General features: G+C 35.5%; 1 protein-coding gene and 1 non-coding gene across 2 annotated transcripts; one reads left to right on the forward strand and one right to left on the reverse strand.

Moving 5' to 3' along the window:
* Positions 1-1,015: 1,015 nt before the first annotated feature.
* On the reverse strand, positions 1,016-1,089 carry TRNAV-AAC. The gene has a single exon. It is a non-coding gene; the product is annotated as a tRNA-Val (tRNA).
* An 80-nt stretch (positions 1,090-1,169) lies between these two features.
* On the forward strand, positions 1,170-4,801 carry LOC115982746. The gene is made up of 4 exons (XM_031105448.1): positions 1,170-1,773; positions 3,430-3,637; positions 3,843-4,388; positions 4,491-4,801. Exons 1-4 carry the CDS (start codon positions 1,227-1,229, stop codon positions 4,576-4,578), a joined length of 1,389 nt encoding a protein of 462 aa, XP_030961308.1. The 5' UTR covers positions 1,170-1,226; the 3' UTR covers positions 4,579-4,801.
* Positions 4,802-20,312: the final 15,511 nt, after the last annotated feature.

Here is a 20,312-nt window from a genome sequence, read left to right on the forward strand (position 1 = left end):
CCCAAACAATATCATTTGTAGAGCGTGGGTTTGAAAGGCTAGGCCTTGGTCACCAGGCGGTGGGTTTTTCATGGTGTTCATGCATGGTTAAGTTTTCTTCACCCCTAGAGTCTTTCTCCTGGAGGGGGGCTGGGAGGTTCTGGTTTTTGGCCATTTTTCCCAGCCCTTTCTCTAGGTTACTTATTTTTCCTTTTATACTCGCCTGCGTTCACTGTCCTTCGTCCACATATAGGGTCAACATTTCTAAGGTTGATACTTGTCCCATCAGTCCATACCCAAAGTCGTTGGGAGTGGTTGTAAAAGCCAAAGAATGCAGCTCTGTCAGGTTCAGAGTATTGAATGGCAGTAAGGGCAGCTTTCCTTGGATATTTTAGATTTTTCTTCCAAGTTTTAGTCCTATACCGTTTTTACCCCTCTTTCCAGTGGGACTTTGGGTCTGCCGAGGACTGAACTGTCCTCGGCGGTATCCCAATGCTATCTTGTCGAGCTTGGGCCATAGCCTTCCTCGGCTTGGGCCTTTGGTTCTCCCACGGGAAAATGGGCCTGACCCATAAATTACTTGGGCCCCACAATAACATTTGTAGTATTTATAGTATCACTCAAATTAAAATAGTTGCACACAATTAATGGGACTTAATTAATCTTCTTTAGGTGTAATACCATGTATAATCTTTTTCTCAATATTAGCTCTCTAATCACTTTGAGATTTGACCACCTTGTTGTCCGCTCATGGAACAAAATATAATTGGTATTCATGGCATGTGCACGTCCCTACTGCATACACATTAAGCACATACCCTAGAATCTAGATACTAAATTTCATCGTTTCTTCTACAAATTTAAATGACTGATTTCAGTTAGTTTGAATTTTTTCCCCTTGAGCTTAGAGCTTGCCACCTTGGTCCTACCCGGTCCACCAATCAACAAATGTTTGTACATTCAGTAAATTATGAAAAAAAAGAGGATGATCGGCAAGTCAGACAAAAGGAAAATAAAAATTGGAAATGAACTTTTCTGGCGTCGCCCGGGTTCGAACCGGAGACCTTCAGTGTGTTAGACTGACGTGATAACCAACTACACCACGACACCATTTTGAAACATCAACTCAACTTTTACTATAAATACAATGTGTTCAGTTTTTCTTTACTATGGCATAATTATCTTCTAGTAACAGTGGATTTCAGAGGATAGAGGAACTTGAAGCGAAGCGGCAGAATCTCAAACAGATGGTGAAGCTGAGCACAGTAGTGTCTCCACCACTCTCCAATTCAAACTCTTTTCTAACATCTCAATGTACCAACACTACCTCTCTCTCATTCCCAACCAAAACCCACCTCTTTTTTGCCACAAACACATGCTCAACCTCAACTGTTCCTCTCTTCACTGTGTTTTCCAAATTCCACCAAACCCATCTCCAATTTCCTCTCTTTATTGGGTATCCACGTTCTGGGTTGCCCCTACATGCTTTGAATAAGCGTGGCCAAGCTGCCATTCATGCCTTTAATCATGATAATGTGGAAGAAGAAGAAGAAGATGATGATAATGATGAGGAGGAGGAAGAGGAGGAGATGTTTGTACCTTTTGAGAATATGAAGAATTGGACGAAGAACAAGCCACGTGGGTTTGGTGAAGGCAAGGTGTACGACACTGGTATTGAGGACAAGCTGCTTGAGGAATTGGAGCACAGTATACAAGCACAGGCTACTAATGTTAGAAATCTTAAGAAAAACCCCATAATGCCCAGTTCCAAGAAAGACAATCAAAAGAGTACAGGTTAGTTTTTTTTTTTTTTTTGGTTGAATTGTGAGGGGATGAATGTTTTGGTTGGTTTTTTTGTTGATATACCCATTTGCTCAAATGGGTCTTGCTGATTTTGTATTTTTGTTGGAATATATCTGTTGGATTTTCATCTTATCTGACTATAATGTTTGTACAATTAGTGTTTTATTGTTAGGGATAGTAAGGTTGTCAAGAATGACACTGTGATTCACTGTATATCATAGAAATGCATATAGCACATCCTATAAAAAGTGTGTGAGTGTGTGTGTGTGTGTGTATGTATGGTTATGGATGCTGGACATTAGTGGTTTTGATTGGTAAGTGGAAAACAGAAGTACAGAACAGAACAGGACAGTATAGTTTTACTCAAAGTCTTGCTCAAGCATTCATTTGTGGTCGATGAGTCTGGACCAAAGCTTCCAAAGAAAAAGAATCAATTTACTCTCATGTTATGCAGTTACAAGCATTCTAAGAAAGGTAGTGAACTACCTTAGCTTTGCTAATGTCAAGAACTTAGGAAGATTAGTGTAGCCTGATTACGAAGAGGCTTTTGTTTTCTCCTCTTACCAATAAGGATGTTAATAATGGCAAGCAAAGCCAGTCTACCTTTTCCTCTTGTTTAAGCAGTTTATCCTTACTTGAGCTAATGTAAGTTTAGCTTTATGGCTTATTATCATGGCTATAATGGTAGACACTCATTTCAATGCTTCGGTGGTTATTCTTCAGCCACCTTTTCATATTCTTTAGAAACCAAAATAATATTCACTTTGTCCTCATCACCATCAGCAGTATTTCAGCCCTTCCAAAAGACCATTGTTCCTTATCCTTAGTTCAATTTCAATAGCCTTAAGCACAGTTCTCATCTGAAAATGCATAATTTTTTAGTGTTCCTACCAGTTTATGATTTTGTTATGTTCAAAATGTATGATGGGAGTGAATCTTTTTTTAAAACCCTCGTTTATTATGCATCTCCAATTGGCTTTCAATTCTAAGGAACTTCTATTTTTGCATGGTTTTTACAATTAAGTTCACTCTATTGATTTTCTCTATTGTTAATGGAATATCATTTTTGTTTGTGGAGACTGAAGAACATCTGTCGACACTTTGACAGCATTGGGATATAGAATTGGAAGTCATCATTCTCCTTTTCTTGTTGAATTTCTTTCCCTGCTCAAATACATTCTCTAAATTTTCTCCAATAAAATTCTCAGCATGTGGTTTATAGAGACTGAAGAGCATCTGTCTTACACTATGGCCATGCAAACTGTACATTTTTTTTTCTTTCTTTTTTTCTGTATGAATCAGTAAGGATTTTCATTCAACTGAAAAGAAAACAAAGTTAGGTCCAATGACCTACTCCAATCAGGTGACAGAAAATCTCTGCACCAAGCCAGCAACAATAGCCAACAGAGACTAATAGGATACCCTTGTGTCTATAATATCAGTCATTTATGTTGCTAAACTAATACTCTTTTGCCTGTGAAAAATTATTTCATAGGTTGCTTTTTTTATGTGCTTTGGCGAAGTTGTTGGTAATATTCATTAAACATTTAATCAATAACTATTTTCAGGTTAATTTATAGCATTGAATTATTTACTTCTCCATTTTTACCAAAGTGAGTCTGAGTTTACTGCATTGGACTTATGCAGCTCCTGAAGTTGTTCCAAGTGGAGTTCGAGTACGAGTTGTCAACCTTCCTAAGAAAAAGAACATTCATAGGGATTTGAAATCTGCTTTTGTAGGGGTCCCTGGCATACTTAATATAGTCCCAGCAGTTTATGGGAACAAGAAGACTAGGGAACCCATCTGTAAGGGTTTTGCTTTTGTTGATTTCAAGTCTGAGGAGGATGCAACTAGGTACTTGTTATCTTCTTTTTTTTCCTTCTTAAAGGAGTTCAATCAAACAAAAAGTTTTTCAGTTACTTGTAATGCATGACATTATTCCATACTAAACATTGCATCTGATTGGCACGGACAGACTTCTCTGCTGGTTCATAAGTGAGCCTAATTTTTTCAGTTTGCTAGAATTGTATTCACTAAAACAATAATCCTCTTATGGCAGGTTTGTACAAATATTTTCTAGACAAACTATTGAGTTTGGTAAAATTCAGAAGCAGATAAACTGTGATATTATACAGTCTCCAAGTTCGGCTCATGTACAATCAACAGGCATTTCCAACATTTCTCCCCGGCTAGCAGTTCTTGGCTTGGAAGAAGACCTAAACACAGCTTCCAATGTGGATGGTTCTTCTCTGGATTCATGGGAGGAGACCACCTCTGATGAATCTAATGACAGAGATGATGAGTTTATGAGAGCAGAAGTGGGAGATAGTAGAGAGAACCTGGAAACCGTTGGTGTATTGAAGATAAATGTTGGTAATAATAGTATGGAACCAAGGAAGGATTCTTTAACTGATTCCTCTTCCTCAAAGCTAGAAAGAGTCCTGGTACTTGAGAAGAAGCTAGTTGCTAAAGGAAAAGGAGAGAAGGTTCCTGAGAAAAAGCTACATGCGAAAGTAAAAGGAGAAAAGGTTCCCGAGAAAAAGCTAGCCGTAAAAGAAAAGAGAGTGAAGATTCCGAAGTTAGGCATTCCAGGATCTGCCAAGAGGTAATCTCCTGCATTTGCATTTTGTTGTTGACTTGATTGATTTTCCTAATTTATTTTTATATTAATTTTTAATTCATATAATTTCTATGGATCATTATGCAGGTTAAAGGTCAAGGAGAAGGCTATCTTAGCTGATGTTTTCTCTAAATATCGAGTACAAGTTGCGACGGCTTCAAAGGAAGGGAGCTAACCAATGTAGTGTAAATCAGTTAAATTTTGATAAGATGAGACCGTTACTAGACATATGGAGTGTAAATTGCATATGCATTAAGAAAAGATGCCCCCCCCAAAAAAAACATGAATTGACAACCTGTACGGCAAAACCATGGAAGAAAAATATCCTGGATACATTTTTCCATTTTCTGGGCACTTTTTGATCCAGCCTGAATTCAAAACCTTTGTTTTTAAAGAAACCACGGAGATCTCAAATCAATTCTTATCAATTTGACCTTGTCCTGAAGTCTAAAATTATGTTTTGGATTGTGGCCAAGTTTTTACAGTCCAAATGAGGCTTCTATGCCCAACTTAGCTTGTCTAACTCAGTGGGAAGTTTTCTCAAAAAAAAAATAAAAAACCCTCAGTGGGAAAGTGTTTTCAAGATTTATTCTTGCTTTGGGTTTTATTATTAGTGGCGAAAAATGATATTTTGGGCCTGGCCTAAGATCATTCCAAGGTTTTTCTTGGGAATCTCGTCCTTGCCTTGTATCCTCTACGAGAAGAGGAAAACCCATATAAGGTAAGAACGGGACAAGTTAGGGCGAATCGGGATGAGTGCATCTATTTTACCATTCTTAATGAAGTGGCTTTTGCAATGGAATTGTAATGAGAGAAAAAGGGGATGAGTAACAATGAAAGTGCTTAGAAAGATGAGTGTTTCGGGAAAGATAATAGAATATGTGTAAACCTATACAAGGTATGAGTGCGACAAGTTAGGGCGAAGCAGGATGAGTGGATGCATTTTGCTATCCTTAATGAAATGGCTTTTACAATGGAATAGTAATGAGAGAGAAATGAGATGAGCGATAATGAGAGTGCTAAGATAGATGCGTGCCTTGGGAAAGATAATATATATATGAGTTAGATTCAAGTTACATATGGTATAGCATTAAACAAGGTTACACTATTCAATCTTTTTATTTTATTTTATTAAATGTGAATTTTAACAAATTTTATTGTTGGGTTATATTTTCAAAATAATCAAAGATCAATAACTAACCATCAATCAAATGTTTAATTTCATGTTTTTGTGTTTTAAAACATAAAATATGACTTTATAGATCGAATAGTAAACAAAAATTTATTGGCATGAAATTCAACATGCATGTTAATTAAGAACATCAAAGAACATGTAATCTAACATTGAGATTTTCAAAATATTAACACAATAAAAAGTTATTATATGGTGTAACATTTCTTAAGATACACAAAGTGTAACTTGAACTATATCATATATAAAATTAATTTATGGAATAATGTAAGATTATTATTTTTCAATAAAATGTGACATCTTAAGTGTTGATTGTAATAATTTAATTTTTTAAGAACCATGTAATATTTTAATTACAAAAACTTTTTAACAAGTAAACCTAATCAATTTATATTTTGGTTATAAATTTAATAAAAAAAAATTATAAACTCATTTTTTATTTATTAATTAAGATTTCAAATATGTGTTGAATTTTTATGAAACATGTCTTATTTGGAAAAAAAATAAAGATTGTTTTATATATCACCCCTTTATTTAAAGTTGAAACAAATAAAATTTTCATTTATTATAATTTAACATTTAGAGGAGATGTTGGCAGATTTATTTTTTATATTGAAGGAGATAGAAATTTTGAACAAAGAACAGTGATATTAATCATCCAATTTTTAATTTATACATAATTAAATGTTAAGTGAAACCCGTATAAATTTTATAAATATAATTATATAAGGATATTTTAAGAAATTTGATTGAAATATGACTCAATTATATCATCAAATCATGCTATATCAATCTGTGAAATACAAATTCACAATTCTATTTATGTGTTATCACCAAATAGATACATATGAATAATTATTTAAATATCTTGTATTCATTGTAGTACTTATTTTTATTCACAAATAATAATCATTGTAGTATTTCAAATAGTCTAAATTGACACCTTTTTCATTGTAACTATAAGGGACAGATTTTGGGGCCCAAGCCCAGCGAGCGAGCGATTCTGGCCCAAAAGACCCTCAACAATGAATTTGTAGAGAGTGGGATGTAAAACTAGGTCTTGACAGAGTAAACGTAATTGTTAGTAAATCATGCAACAATTTGAACGTGGGAATACTTCATTAGGTTTCCTGGGATAACAGTTCGTAGGGCTGTACCCCAAAGTTTCGTTTACAGAATTCCTTTCTTTCTCTCTCTTCCTTTCCTTACTTTTTGCTCTCCAGCTTCCGATCCCCTAATCATGGGGGTTTTTTTCTCTTATATAGCATCCCTCGAATGATAATGACCCTACACTTGTTGATCATCTGGACCTCTATTTGAGTGCCTGTCCCATAGGACATCCTCCCCCTTTTCTGTGAGTTGCACTGGCCAAGATAATACTGTTCTCCTGTCCTCTCCACATTAATGCGGCTGGAAAAGTAGCTTCCTTGCATTTAATGCGGCAGTTGTGGTTGCCCCCTGAACGTCTAGCATTTTCCTTTGATTTTAGATGACCTTTCACCATGTAAAGGGTGTGAATTGGACTCCCGTTTGGTGCGTCCGAGGAGGCACTCCTCCTCGGACGCCCCTCAAACAAGCCCGGCCCAACATGGTTGGGTTGGGGGTCCTCTGTCCGTGTTTTCGCTTCCTATTATGGTTGGGCTTTGTACGGGTACCATGGCCCACGGTTTACTGGCGAACTTTACCCCCCACAGTAACCATTGAATTAAAAACAAAAAAAGTACCCAAGTTTTTTTTTTATTATCCATTGATGGGGTATTATAGCAAATCGATAATAAAATTAGGTTAAAATACAATTTTGATTGATAAATTTTTGGTAGCATTCAAATTGGTCTATGTTGTTTTCTATTTTCAATTTGCAGTTATTCTAAGTCCTAATATGAGTTTGTTTTAGTTGCTAAGCTGATATATGTGTCTATTGAAGTTGAAGATTGGTAAATTTGATTTGTATTTGGTTGAAAAAAAAGTGAAAAAAAAAAAAAAAAAAAAACCAACAACAACAACAACAACAACTATTTGATGGTAGGGACCAAATTAACCGCTACCAACATATATCGACCAATTGATAGTAACCAAAAATGTAAGAAACCACCATGCACCTATGGCGGCTCTAGGAAAATTTTCCGGGGTGGTCATTAAAAAACTTAAAATTATACAAAATTTAATAAAAAATAGAACTTCATATACTGACCATAAAAAATAAAATAAAAATCACATACACACACAAAGAAAGAAGTCTTACAATTTCTTTTTTGAACTTTCTTATTTTGAAATCTTTGCATGATACTATGATAGTTTCATTATCAATGTTGCAAATTATATCTTTTTCAAAATTTTAGTTTCATAAAAATTTTCTTGGGCTTTTGCTACAACTCTCACTAAACAAATTAACATGGTTACATATTTTGAAAAGTTAAATGTTAAATTGTATGTTCTTTATGTTCTTAAAACACATGTTAAATTTGATGTCAATCAGAAGTTATTTACTATTTAGTCTATAAAATTATTTTTTATGTATAATTTTAAACAACAAAAATTTGAAATTTAAATATTTGAGTGATGACATAGCTATTGATATTTGATATTTTTGAAATTTTACAAGTAGAGATGATTTAAGAGAAAAATGTAATCTAATGGTGGATTTGCCAAAATTCACATCCAATAATTTTTTTTTTTTTTTTTAGTGGAGTTGTAGTCTTAATCTACAACCAAGTTTGTTGCTAAATTTTGTCCAAAATATAATTATGTTGAGCCTAAAAAAATTTAGAGTGGTCCCAAATATTTTTAAAGGATAAAAAATTATAAAATTTACATATCGTAATTAATTTTTTTTCCAAGTAAGAGTGGTCCTGTGACCACCCTGCACCCTACGTGGAGCTGCCAGTGCATGCACCCTTGGTGCGATGGTCTGTAAACACCGCATTTTATACCCCTTACAACTCGGGCCCCCATTCCCCAATAATGCTTGAACTTTAAGTCCTAAGGCCAGTTTAGAGCCTAATTAGATATTAAATTGACTTAAGGAGTGTTAAAATAGAAAATATATCCTTTTAAATGAGCAAAAATTTATTTTTGGAAATAAATTGATTAAAGTGGCCCTCGACTTGCGTACGCGAGCCAAAGTATGCATACGCAGGCACGTTCTTGCGTATGCAGTTAGAGTTTCAAAAGTATAAGAAATACAAGTTTTTTTGCAATAATGGCCGAGGTTTGGAACGAATCTCACATTATTTGGAAGCTGTTCCAAACCCCATTTTTTCCACTATATAAAGCCTTACAACGTACATTTTCAAAATACATAGAAATCCTATAGGAAAAACTTAAGATTCACTAGAAAATAATGAATCAAAAAGGAGTTTTTCACAAAACATTATCAAGTCATTTTTATTTAATTGAGACCTTTTCTGGCCCCAATCCTTCGAGTTTAAGATTATTAATCACTATTTTATTGAATTGTGATAGATTTGACTGAGGGGAATGGTCAAAAATCAAGCCTAGGAGCTTTTGCTTTAAGGTATGTTTTAAAACTTTTCTTTTTCCTTTTTGCCTTAATCTTTGTTTCAATCTGCTTCTTTTGTTTGGTTTATGCTTGCACATGTTTGTTTAGGTTAGTTTTAGGTTTTCTTTATGTCTTTAAGCATATTAAGTTGCTAGATTTTATGTTTTATGTCTTGTTTGGTTTATGCTCTATTTCAGTGTAATTAGATTTTCTAGGTAAGGATCTGTGTGCACATGATCTAGCTTGTGCACGCAACTTGAACTCATGCGTACGCAAACCTGTTCTAGCGTGCATGATGTTGTTACCCAGAAACCCTAATTTTTTGTTTGTTTTGATTCTGCCTTCACATGTTTGTCTGAATAGCCTCCTTTTCACATGTTTTTTAAGCCTTATAAAATGCTTCCTCACCTTCTAACATGCTTGTTTGTTATCACATGTCTAGATTAGGGTTTAATTTAGGGTTTCTTAGTCTTAATGCCATTCATTCACATGTTCATGTATTGATGCCATAGGTGCTGTGTTGCTGAGAGGTAAGTAAAGGGTAAGTCAGGCATGAGCAATGTTCATGCATTTGTATAAGGGTTTTTAGATGTATGATTAGAGTTTTTAATGTGTTAAGATTTTGTTTTTGATATGTTTTGTTTGATGATATGCTTACTGCCATGTTTAAGTTGTTGCTTTGTTTTAGATGTATGATAATGTTTTCCTGTGTTAGATAAATGTTAGGGTTTCTTCAATATGTTTGGCTCCCTTTTGTTTGGATAGATGGATAAGTATGTGTTTAGGGTTAAAGATGTCATGTTGTTTGTTAGATGCAGTGTGTATGTGAGCCTAGAATACAAGTATTTAAATAGTTTTTTATAGGGTTAAGATATAGGACACAATGATGGGAGGCCAACCTTATGGTTGGGCAATCTTGGGTGTGTAAAACCTACCCAAGAGCGTACCTAAACTCTAAACCCAAACTCTAGTAGTAAGATCAAAGGTCTTTCCTCGAAAGGACGTTATATTCATAGTTTCTAGACTATACAACTAGGTGGCGACTCCCCCCATATGCATTTTCCCTTGCACCCACAGTGGCGACTCCACTGGGGATTATGAGTTTAATTCCTATGTGTCCTATGTCTTAACTTTAATAAAAATTGTTTCAATACTTGTTTTGCACACATATCACTTGCTCTCTTTTGTCCCTTAACCTCAGTTGGTGATGAGTGGGAAGATGGAAGGTTCCATTTGAGCCCAAATTTTTTGAAGTTCATCCCATTAACTCACAATCAGTGCCATTCTATAATGAGCCTTAAGTACGTTAAATGTTTGCTACCAATCCACTATGGGGTCCACTTAGGCCCTCGGTTGGAATCATAGCCCACCTAGTTGTGAGTGACCTACTTATCTATCCATTTGGCCTTAGGGAGCCTACCCACACTAGAGAGATCCTAGATTCCACCATGAAGGGTACCCTCTATATATCTCTTGTTTGTTCAACCATATCATGTGTTCACCTAATCCTAAAGGACAAATAAAGGTATAAAAATGGAAGGGATGACCCTAAAGTTATGGTATACCCTAAGATGTTGTGGGACAAAAGAAAGAAGTTCTCACATATAAGAGGCTTGTCCCTAAATCCAAAGGCATATCTTAATTTGAAAGGTTCAGAAGACCATGGCTTAATTGCTATCATAGGCCCAAATGGAAAAAAACCCTTTTGAAAAAGAAGATTTTTTTTTTGCCTAAGGTAATAAGTATGCTATGGACTTAGTATCCAATATCCTTCAAAGCCAAAATGAAACTCCCTAATCTTGGGTCTCTTTGTTGTATGCCTAGTCCCAAAATGATGAGAATTTCATAGACTTTGAAAGGAAGACCACAAAATATTCTAGAAGAGGGCTCTTTCAAAAAATATGATAAAATAATAAAAATGAAAAGCCTAAAGGTGATGAATACATTATAGGCCCAAGTTTGAGACAAAGGGTTGAAAATTCCTAAGCACGTTCTAATGAAAACCCATGAGAGTAAGATGAGAGCTTTATTGTAAATGGACTAAAGCCCAATGAAAGAAGAGGCAAGGATCCATGAAGGGAAAGTGAGTGATATTGTAATTGGACCTCCATTAAAATGGACCTAAGAATTTTTCAAGAACATCTAAAGAGTAAAAGGAACCTTTTAATTGGGACATGAACTTAATAAAAATGGGGCTTCTTTTTAGGCATCATTGCACTGCTAAAGTTAAGAAAACACGTCCTCAGTCCATTTGGATTCAAGAGAAAGGAAGGTGCTTGATCAAGATAGAAGAGACATACCAAGAAGAATAAAACCCCCAAGAGACCATGGCTACCTCCATAGAAGACCCAATGGTGCAAAGGATCCTTAAGACTTTGGACAAACATGGAGAAGTTTTTAAGAAAATGGGAGGACGCCTCACTAGGTTGGAAGAATCTAGGCTCAAGAAATCCACATATGTGGAAATCCAAAATGATGAGGAGGAAGATAAAGGATGGGATGAAAAAGACAAATTGGAGTATGAAAGAAACAAGTAATTTAAGAAGCTCATCATAGAAACCATAGCTATGAGGGAAAAGATGCAACTTGCCTTCCATAAGGCACAAGGAATGGATGAGTACCTCTATAACATGGGGGGGAGTAAGCTCAAATGCTCCTATTGCATTGCCTCCCAAGTTCAAGATCTCCGATATGAAAAAGTTTGATGGGACTGGGGATCCAAAGCAACACATAAGAAGATACCTAAGCATTGTTGAAATGAAAGGGCTAGATGAGAAGCAAACTTTGCATGCATTTCCTCTCTCACTCACGGGAGGTGCATCAAGATGGTACTATAGCCTTGATCCAAGCAAAACTAGGGTATGGAATGAGCTAGTGGAATTGTTTATGGACCAATTCATCTTCAACACCATGATTGATATGGCTTTAAGGGATTTGGAGACTGCAAAGCATGGTGTGGAGGAGACATTTTCTGAATACATGACTAGATGGAAGAACAAGGCATTTATGATGGTCAATAGGCCAAATGAGAAAGACCAAATCAACATGATCATCAAGAACATGCTCCCGGATTATAATAGTAGGCTTTTGTGGTCACCTATTAGTTCATTTGGAGAATTATGTGATTGTGGGATAAGAATTGAATATGCTCTCAACAATGGACAATTGGAGAAAGGAGAAAGCAAGCCTCCAACCAAGAAGACACATGGAGGAGGGATCACCACTAAAGCACCCAATCTTGTAAATGTAAGCACCATCATACCCCAACCAACACTATCCTACCCAAAAAAAGCTTGTCAAGAATTCTTCGAACTAGGAATGACTCTTACCCAAGCATATGAAAACCTATCCTCCAAAGGATTCATCAAGCCTTTAGACCCCATGCTCATGCCTAATCCCATACCTCCCTCTTGGAACCTCAATAAATATTGCCACTATCACCAAAAATCTGGCCACAAAATTGACAATTGCTTCCACCTCAAACACAAGATACAAGACCTCATAGATAATGGAAATCTCCCAAATCCCAACATCATCACCAAGCCCAACATTAGAAAAAATCATTTGCCTAATTACCAAAAGGGTCCCCCTCCATATCAAAATTGGGGCAAATAGATAAAGTTGAATGGGATTGCTCGAAGTTGATAGAGACCACAAATGTCAATGTCAATACCGTGGAAATTCAAGGATGAAGAAGATGAAGCCTTGAAGGAAGCAGTAGCAATATGGGGAATACTTCCCCCAAAAGAGTGATGGAATTGAAGAAAAGAGTCTTGGAGGACAATGTAGCAAATATCACTACATTGGAAAATGAATTTGACACAGGTGATTTATTTACGAATGGAAAAAACCACCAAGGCAAAACCCCACTGGGTATTTTTAAGGTCATCACTCCCAAGAATCCACTATTATCAATCACAAGCAGTTACAAGCATAAGGAATCTTACCAAACCATTTAGCCTATCTCGAAATATCAACTTACAGTTGAAACCTTACCCCAATACTCAATTGGACTTGTATTGTAGCTGCAATCTTTCCATTCAATGTACGAATCCCAGTACGTGACTAACCAATGATGCACGGATCCTAGTACGTGACTAACTCCAACAACTTGAAGATGCTGTTGGCTACAAAGTTCTTCAGTTCATCAACAATGAAGATCAGGAAGCTCCTTGGTCACAAAATCCTTGGCGTAAAGACACAGTAGCTTTTTCAGAGAGAATAATGAACTAGGGTACTTTCTGCATGCATAACGGCCTTTAAAATAAGCCTTATATATGTCTAGGCTTGTGAGAAAAGAAACCCTATACAAACTCATCAGCTTAAGCTAAAAATAAAATTTGGAAATTCTGATTCTGTAAGTCTCAACAAAAACAGCTTCTGTCGAGCTTCAACATTAAATCTCGATAGAAAAGATTCTGTTGATACTGCTGTCGAGCTTTAGTAAAGAGCTCTTTCTTCACTTGTTTCTTGGTCAGATCTTCATGGCTTTAAAATTTGACTTGAACTCTTGTTTCTTGAAGTACTAAACCCATCCTAGATTTACACAATTATAAGTAAAGTGCATTTTGTCAAAGAATTAGCCAATTACATAAAACATGTCCTTAACACCCTTACTTCTTTATCTTAGTTTTGGGTAAATTATATAAATGTTCCTCAACTTTTCAATTGTGTCAATTTGGTCTCTACAATTTTAATGTCATATCATTTTGGTCACTGTTGTTATCCCTTGAATAGAAATGTCTGACATGTAAAATGAAATTAAAAAATAATAATTTACTTACAACATCAACAGCCAATTGTACAACTACATTATATTATAAAAAATATAAAAAAATTGCTTTTCTCATGTGAGACTGGTTTTGGGAAAAAAAAATTAAAATCCCTAACACTCACATCAAACCCTTTCCTCACCCTCATTCTCACTCTCACGTTCATTTCTGTCCCTAATCCCTAACTCTCAACTAAAGCAAAAGTTGCAGATGGTGACATCGAGTACCGACAACTGGGTTTTCTCACCGATGGAAGAAGGTTTGGCTCTCTATCTCTCTTTGTAGCTATTTCTCTCTTTTTGTCTCAATTTTTCTATTTTTATCTATTTTGTTACTGTCCAAAATATCAAAGATGGACAATGTTAGGGGCTTGTGCCCTAAAATCCAATTCATTGGCATATTATAAATAATTAAATTGTTTTAATTGTATGTGACTATTTGTATATAAACTAATTGGACATTATCATATAGTCCTTGAGATGCATTATATGTGATTTAGTTATAGAAGATATAAATCATAAGTTCCTTGTAAACTAAAAAACATAATTTGTAGTCAATGATGAAATTAAGCGTTTCATCTACGAACACTATAACATGTCAACTAAGATGACTTATCTTGATCATGGAAGTGGAGACTTCTAATTGATGTGTTAGTGTGTCGTAAGTGTGTAAGACACATTGAAGTAGATCACTGTGAGATTAATTATTCAATTAACACCTGTCACGTGATAATAAATCTCACAACTTTTAAATGTCATAGACTTTCAATCCCGAGAGGATTATGAACTTGATCATGAAATATAGGTTGCTTTAATATATCCAGAGTGAAATCTAATCTAACGATCATAACCTCAATATGTTGGGTAACAGCTCAAAGTATTGAGGAAACACATATTCTCAAGATGGAATACATAATCCCTTTATATAGAGATAAGAAATATCTCTTTATGATAAGTTTAATGTGAATTGGTTATTCAAGGTGCTAGGTGCGGCCACTTTAGTAAAGAGTTACTAAAGTTTATATTCAATGAAAGTAGATTTCTAAAATATATGAATAACTAAAAGATTAACCTAGAGACTTAAGAAATACGATAATGATTTATAACACTACAAAAAAATGTATATTTGGTGAAGATATTTTTTTTTGTCACCAAAAGCTAACATACAGTGACGAAATATAAATTTTGTCACCATTTATGAAAATACAATAAGCTTTTTCGTTGCTATTAGTTCTTCTAAAAGTCAAGTGCGGAATTTTTTTTACTCTAAGGCAATGAAATATTTCATCACTAAAAATATAAAATTTTTGGTGATGAATATTTTTGTCACCATAAGCTTGTTGTGAATATATTTGGCAACGAAAAGAGGTTCGTCGCAAAAGGGGTGTTAATACTGTATTTTGTCCACCTTGATTTGCGTGTCAAACCCCAAAAATTTATAATAAAAAAAAAACATTTTCTCACTAGAGGACTGCGGGAGCATCTAGATCATCATAGTTTAACCCATTTGGGGTTTAGAGTAATCAAAGAGTCATTTTAGGTCAAAATAAGCAATTTTGACCTTCGGTCAACCTTTCAAAATAAGCAAATTGCCCTTGGTCAACCCAAGGTTGACCGAAGGTCAAAATTGCTCAAAACTCTACCAAAATGACATTTTTTAAAATTATATTTTTACATCAAACCCAAGATTATCAAAGAGTTTTATCAACTTTGACCAAATTTGACCTAAAATTGACTCTTAATGACGATTGAAAATCGAATTTCTATCCGATCATCCAATCAAGATAAAACCAATGTCATTGCAAATAATATGAAATTCCCTTTCAAACGACTAATCATGGGTTTAAATCAGAGTTAAAACAGTTGATCAGGCAGTCAGCTCGCTTCTTATGGCCATAACGTTTGATCTGATCGTTTGATTTTAGAAAAGTCAAATGATTTAAAAACTAGACATCCATATTTTTCTAGTTCCACCAGAATTAGGTCAAACACGGTTCGGGAAGTCCTTCAAATGATTGAATGAAATTGGAACCAAAAAAATTAGAGGAAAAGACAAAATTGTTGACGTCATCAAAGCAAATCGGTGCACACCTAGTGTATGCCAGTATGGACCGGTGTGCACTTAGGAAGTCGAAGCAAAAAATTTATAAAAGCCCCCTGAACTCCCAGATTTTTTTATTATTATTTAAAAAAAAAAAATTGGGCATTTGGAGCATTTTCTAGAGCAATTCTCTCTCTCTTTTCACCTAAGGCTGTGTTTGGCTCAATGTAAAATGATTTCATAGTGTAAAATATTTTCAAGTGAAAATATTTTTCAGAAATGAAAATGATTTCAGGTGTTTAGTCATATCACAAAAAATGTTTTGGAAAATATTTTAAGGTGTTTGGTTGTGTTTCTGAAAATCCTCTAGAAAAACACATTCTCTCACATTTTCTCAGCTTCCAAACAAATATTATAATAGGAAATTTGAATATATAAACCAAATCAACAAAAAAAACATAACAAAAAAAAATTTAGTCTTTCTTAAAAATAAGCACCGATCGTGAGAGAGGGAGAGGGAGAGGGAGAAGGAGAGATAGATTGAGAGAAAGAGAGAGGTAAAGGACCACAAATCGATGGGTGGGTCTGAAGGAGGCGAGATGGGTGGGTGGGTTTGATAGCGGCGAGATCAGTGGGTGGGTCTAATAGCGGCGAGATCGGTGGGTGGGTCTGAAGGAGGCGACGAGGAGGAGATTGGTTTGTAGATCAGAGATCGTGTTAGCTTCTCGACTTTGGTTGGTTAGAGGGAAAGAGAGAGGAAGAGAGAAGAGAAAGTTTCCTTGACCGGCGATGTAGATCTGTAGCAAAGACGATGACGGTTCAGTGAGGCTAAGGCATGAACCTGCGGCGTGATCAAACCAGCAAAGGTTGGGTTGTCTTCTTCACTTTCCCTTCTAGATCTATCTCTGTCTTCAAGTGTGTGAGTCCAGAAAACAAATTGAAGGTAAAATTAATATGTAAAATATTTTACAAGTCAAGGGGCCCTATTTTATGGTCAAATGAAAAGATTTTCAGTTTGACCATATTTTACATGTGTAACCAAACACGCATAGGGTGTAAAATATTTTCCCAAATCCATTTACACCCAAAACAAACACAGCCTAAATTCTCTCCCAAGCACATGCACATAAATCCTTGATTCTCTCATCCTCCATACATCAAGAGAATTTTCTAGAGCAATTCTCTCTCTCTTTTCAATTACTTGTAATACATGACATTATTCCATACTAAACATTGCATCTGATTGGCATGGACAGACTTCTCTGCTGGTTCAAAGTGAGCCAAAGTTTTTCAGTTTGCTAGAATCGTATTCACTAAAACAATAATCCTCTTATGGCAGGTTTGTACAAATATTTTCTAGACAAACTATTGAGTTTGGTACAGTCTCCAAGTTCGGCCATGTACAATCAACAGAAATTTCCAACAGTTCTCGCCGGCTAGCAGTTCTTGGCATGGAAGAAGACCTAAACACAGCTTCCATGTGGATGGTTCTTCTCTGGGTTCATGGGAGGAGACCACCTCTGACGAATCTAATGACAGAGATGATGAGTTTGTAAGAGTAGAAGTGGGAGATAGTAGAGAGAACCTGGCAACGGTTGGTATATTGAAGATAAATTTTGGCAATAATAATATGCAACCAAGGAAGGATTCTTTAACTGATTCCTCTTCCTCAAAGCTAGAAAGAGTCCAGGTACTTGAGAAGAAGCTAGTTGCTAAAGGAAAAGGAGAGAAGGTTCCTGAGAAAAAACTACGTGCGAAAGTAAACGGAGAAAAGGTTCCCGAGAAAAAGCTAGTCGTAAAAGAAAAGAGAGTGAAGATTGCATTAAGAAAAGATGGCCCCATATGAATTTATTGGCACTTCCTTTATATAGACAAGATGAATTGACAACCGGTACGGCGAAACCATGGAAGAAAAATATTCTGATACATTTTTCCATTTTCTGGGCACTTTTTGATCCAGCCTGAATCCAAAACTTTTGTTTTTATAGAAACCACGGAAATCTCAAAGCAATTCTTATCGATTTGAGCTTGTCTTGAAGTCTACAATATGTTTTGGATTGTGGCCAAGTTTTTACGGTCCAAATGAGGCCTCAATGCCCACCTTAGCTTGTCTAACTTGGGGAAGTTTTCTCACCAAAAAATAAAACTCGGTGGGGATGAATCTTCAGGATTTATTCATGTTTTGGGTTTTATTATTAGTGGTGAAAAATGAATTTTTGGGCCTGGCCTAAGATCATTCCAGGTTTTTTTTTTGGTATTTAATAAAGATGGCAATGGTATTTATAAATTCATTTATGAAATAATGTAAGATTATTATTTTTCAATAAAATGTGACATCTTAACTATTGATGGTAATAATTTCATTTTTTTAGAACCATGTAATAATTTAATTAAAAAACTTTTGACAAGTATAAACCTAATCAATTTATCTTATGGTTATACATTTAATAAAAAAAACTATGAACTCGTTTTTTTATTTATTAATTTAAATTTCAAATATGTTTTGACTTTTTATGAAACATGTCTTTTTGGAAAATTTCAAGATTTTTTTTTTATTTATATCTCACCCTTTTGTTTAAAATTTAAAAAAGTAAATTTGTCATTTATTAGAATTTAATATTTAGAGGAGATGTTGGCAGATTTTTTTTTATTTTTTTTAATTTTTTTGTACAATTATGAAGATAGAAATTTTGGACAAAGAACAATGATATCAATTATACAATTATTTGTTCCTAAAAAAATTATACAATTATTTAATTTATACATAATTAAATGTTAAGTGAGACCCACAATAATTTTATAAATATAATTATATAAGAGTATTTTAACTTTAAGAAATTTGATTGAAATATAGCTCAATTATATCCTCAAATCATGCTATATCAAGCTATGAAATAAAAATTCATGATTCTAATTATATGATATCACCAAAATATATATATGAATAATTATTCTAATTATCTTGTGTAGGGACTCAATTTGTAACGATCCCTAAGTAGTATTGGGTTCGAACGTTAAAAGCCCAAACAATAAATTTGTAGAGAGTGGGTTAAAAGGCTAGGCCTTGGTTATCGGACAGTAGTTAGTCATGGTGTTCATGATGATTGCACAGAGGTGAACTGAGTTTATCCAAGAAGACTTTCTCTCTGACATGGCTTGAGTGGCTTCGGTCATTGGACATCGTCTGAGGAGCTTAATGTTCTTATTATTCCTTTTACACTAGGTTACAATGGTCCAAAAGACGATACATCATGCTCTTGTTTTTTTTCTTGGCGTGGATGAATTCTTACATTATATAGCCCCTCTCAGTTGATCCTGACCTTCCATCTGTTGATCAGGCAGGTAATCACTCGAGTGCTTGTCCCATCAGCCGCCTTCCCCCACTTTCCATTAGTTGTAATAACCGAAACCACACTGTTCAGGGGTCGTTTCCCATCAATGTGGCCAGGACGTTTGTTGGCGCATTTAATGCGGAGGTGACATCTTTTCCTTGAACTGCTCCCACACTGTACCCCCGTGCGAGTTTTATTGTACTCGTCTTTTCTTCTAGGAGCACTTTGGGGGCTACCTTTGATGGCGTGTCGTTCTTCCCTTCTAGGTTTTGGGATGCCGAGGACAGGATCATCCTTGGTTGTATTTCTAGGCCATTTGGACTTTTGCTGCATGTCCTCGGCAACGTCTCTCCTCGACGCTGGCTTTAGGCCCTAATGTATAGTGGGCCGGGGTCACAAATTCTCTGGCCCCACAATAGCCCCTTAAAATCCTGCTGTCTGGCTCCTCGGACGGAGATGAGGGTTTTGATGACATCAAGTCTCTGTCATGGCTTGTCAATCCTTGTCATCTATTAGTACCAGAGCCTCTTCGTCTACCCGAGACACGTTCCTGGCATCTTAGCATGTGAAGCGCGTCTTTATTAAATGCGAGCGGCTCTGTGCTCCCCACGTTTAGCAGTGCGATGGTAATCAAACGGTGGAGATTTTTCCTACTTTTATGGGCGAGAAAACCCGCCCAATTACTTTTGATGGGAGGTATAAATAATTTTTAAAATTGATTTTTCTCTTCACTTTTGTACTTAAGTGTTCTGGCGCACATATCCTGGATTCAGTCAAACTTCCATCCAAACTCAAGTCTCTCTCCAGCATAAAAAGCCCGTCCGAGAAACTTTTCCTCTTTTCTATAAGTTTTCTGCTCTCACTAACTCGTGCTTTCTCTCTTCTGGGTTTATTTTTCTCTTGTTCCTCTCCTTCTCCCGTCATCCCTTGAGTCTATTTAGCAGTTTCTAGAGATGGTTAAATTAAGAAAGTTGGTTGAGACCGAAGAGGCGATGGAAAAGTTCATCGCCGACTATAGGATACCTCCCAATGTGGGTTTGAGGTATTGCAAGAAGGGGGAGTGGCATCTTAAGA

Source organism: Quercus lobata, chromosome 3, assembly GCF_001633185.2.
Source record: "Quercus lobata isolate SW786 chromosome 3, ValleyOak3.0 Primary Assembly, whole genome shotgun sequence".
NCBI lineage: Eukaryota > Viridiplantae > Streptophyta > Magnoliopsida > Fagales > Fagaceae > Quercus > Quercus lobata.

Bases quoted from the DNA above. Each gene is read 5' to 3' on its own strand.
- LOC115982746 (XM_031105448.1), top strand. From the start codon at position 1,227: ATGGTGAAGCTGAGCACAGTAGTGTCTCCACCACTCTCCAATTCAAAC. The intron at 1,774-3,429 runs GTTAGTTTTTTT...GGACTTATGCAG, and splicing joins AGACAATCAAAAGAGTACAG to CTCCTGAAGTTGTTCCAAGT. The intron at 3,638-3,842 runs GTACTTGTTATC...CTCTTATGGCAG, and splicing joins TCTGAGGAGGATGCAACTAG to GTTTGTACAAATATTTTCTA.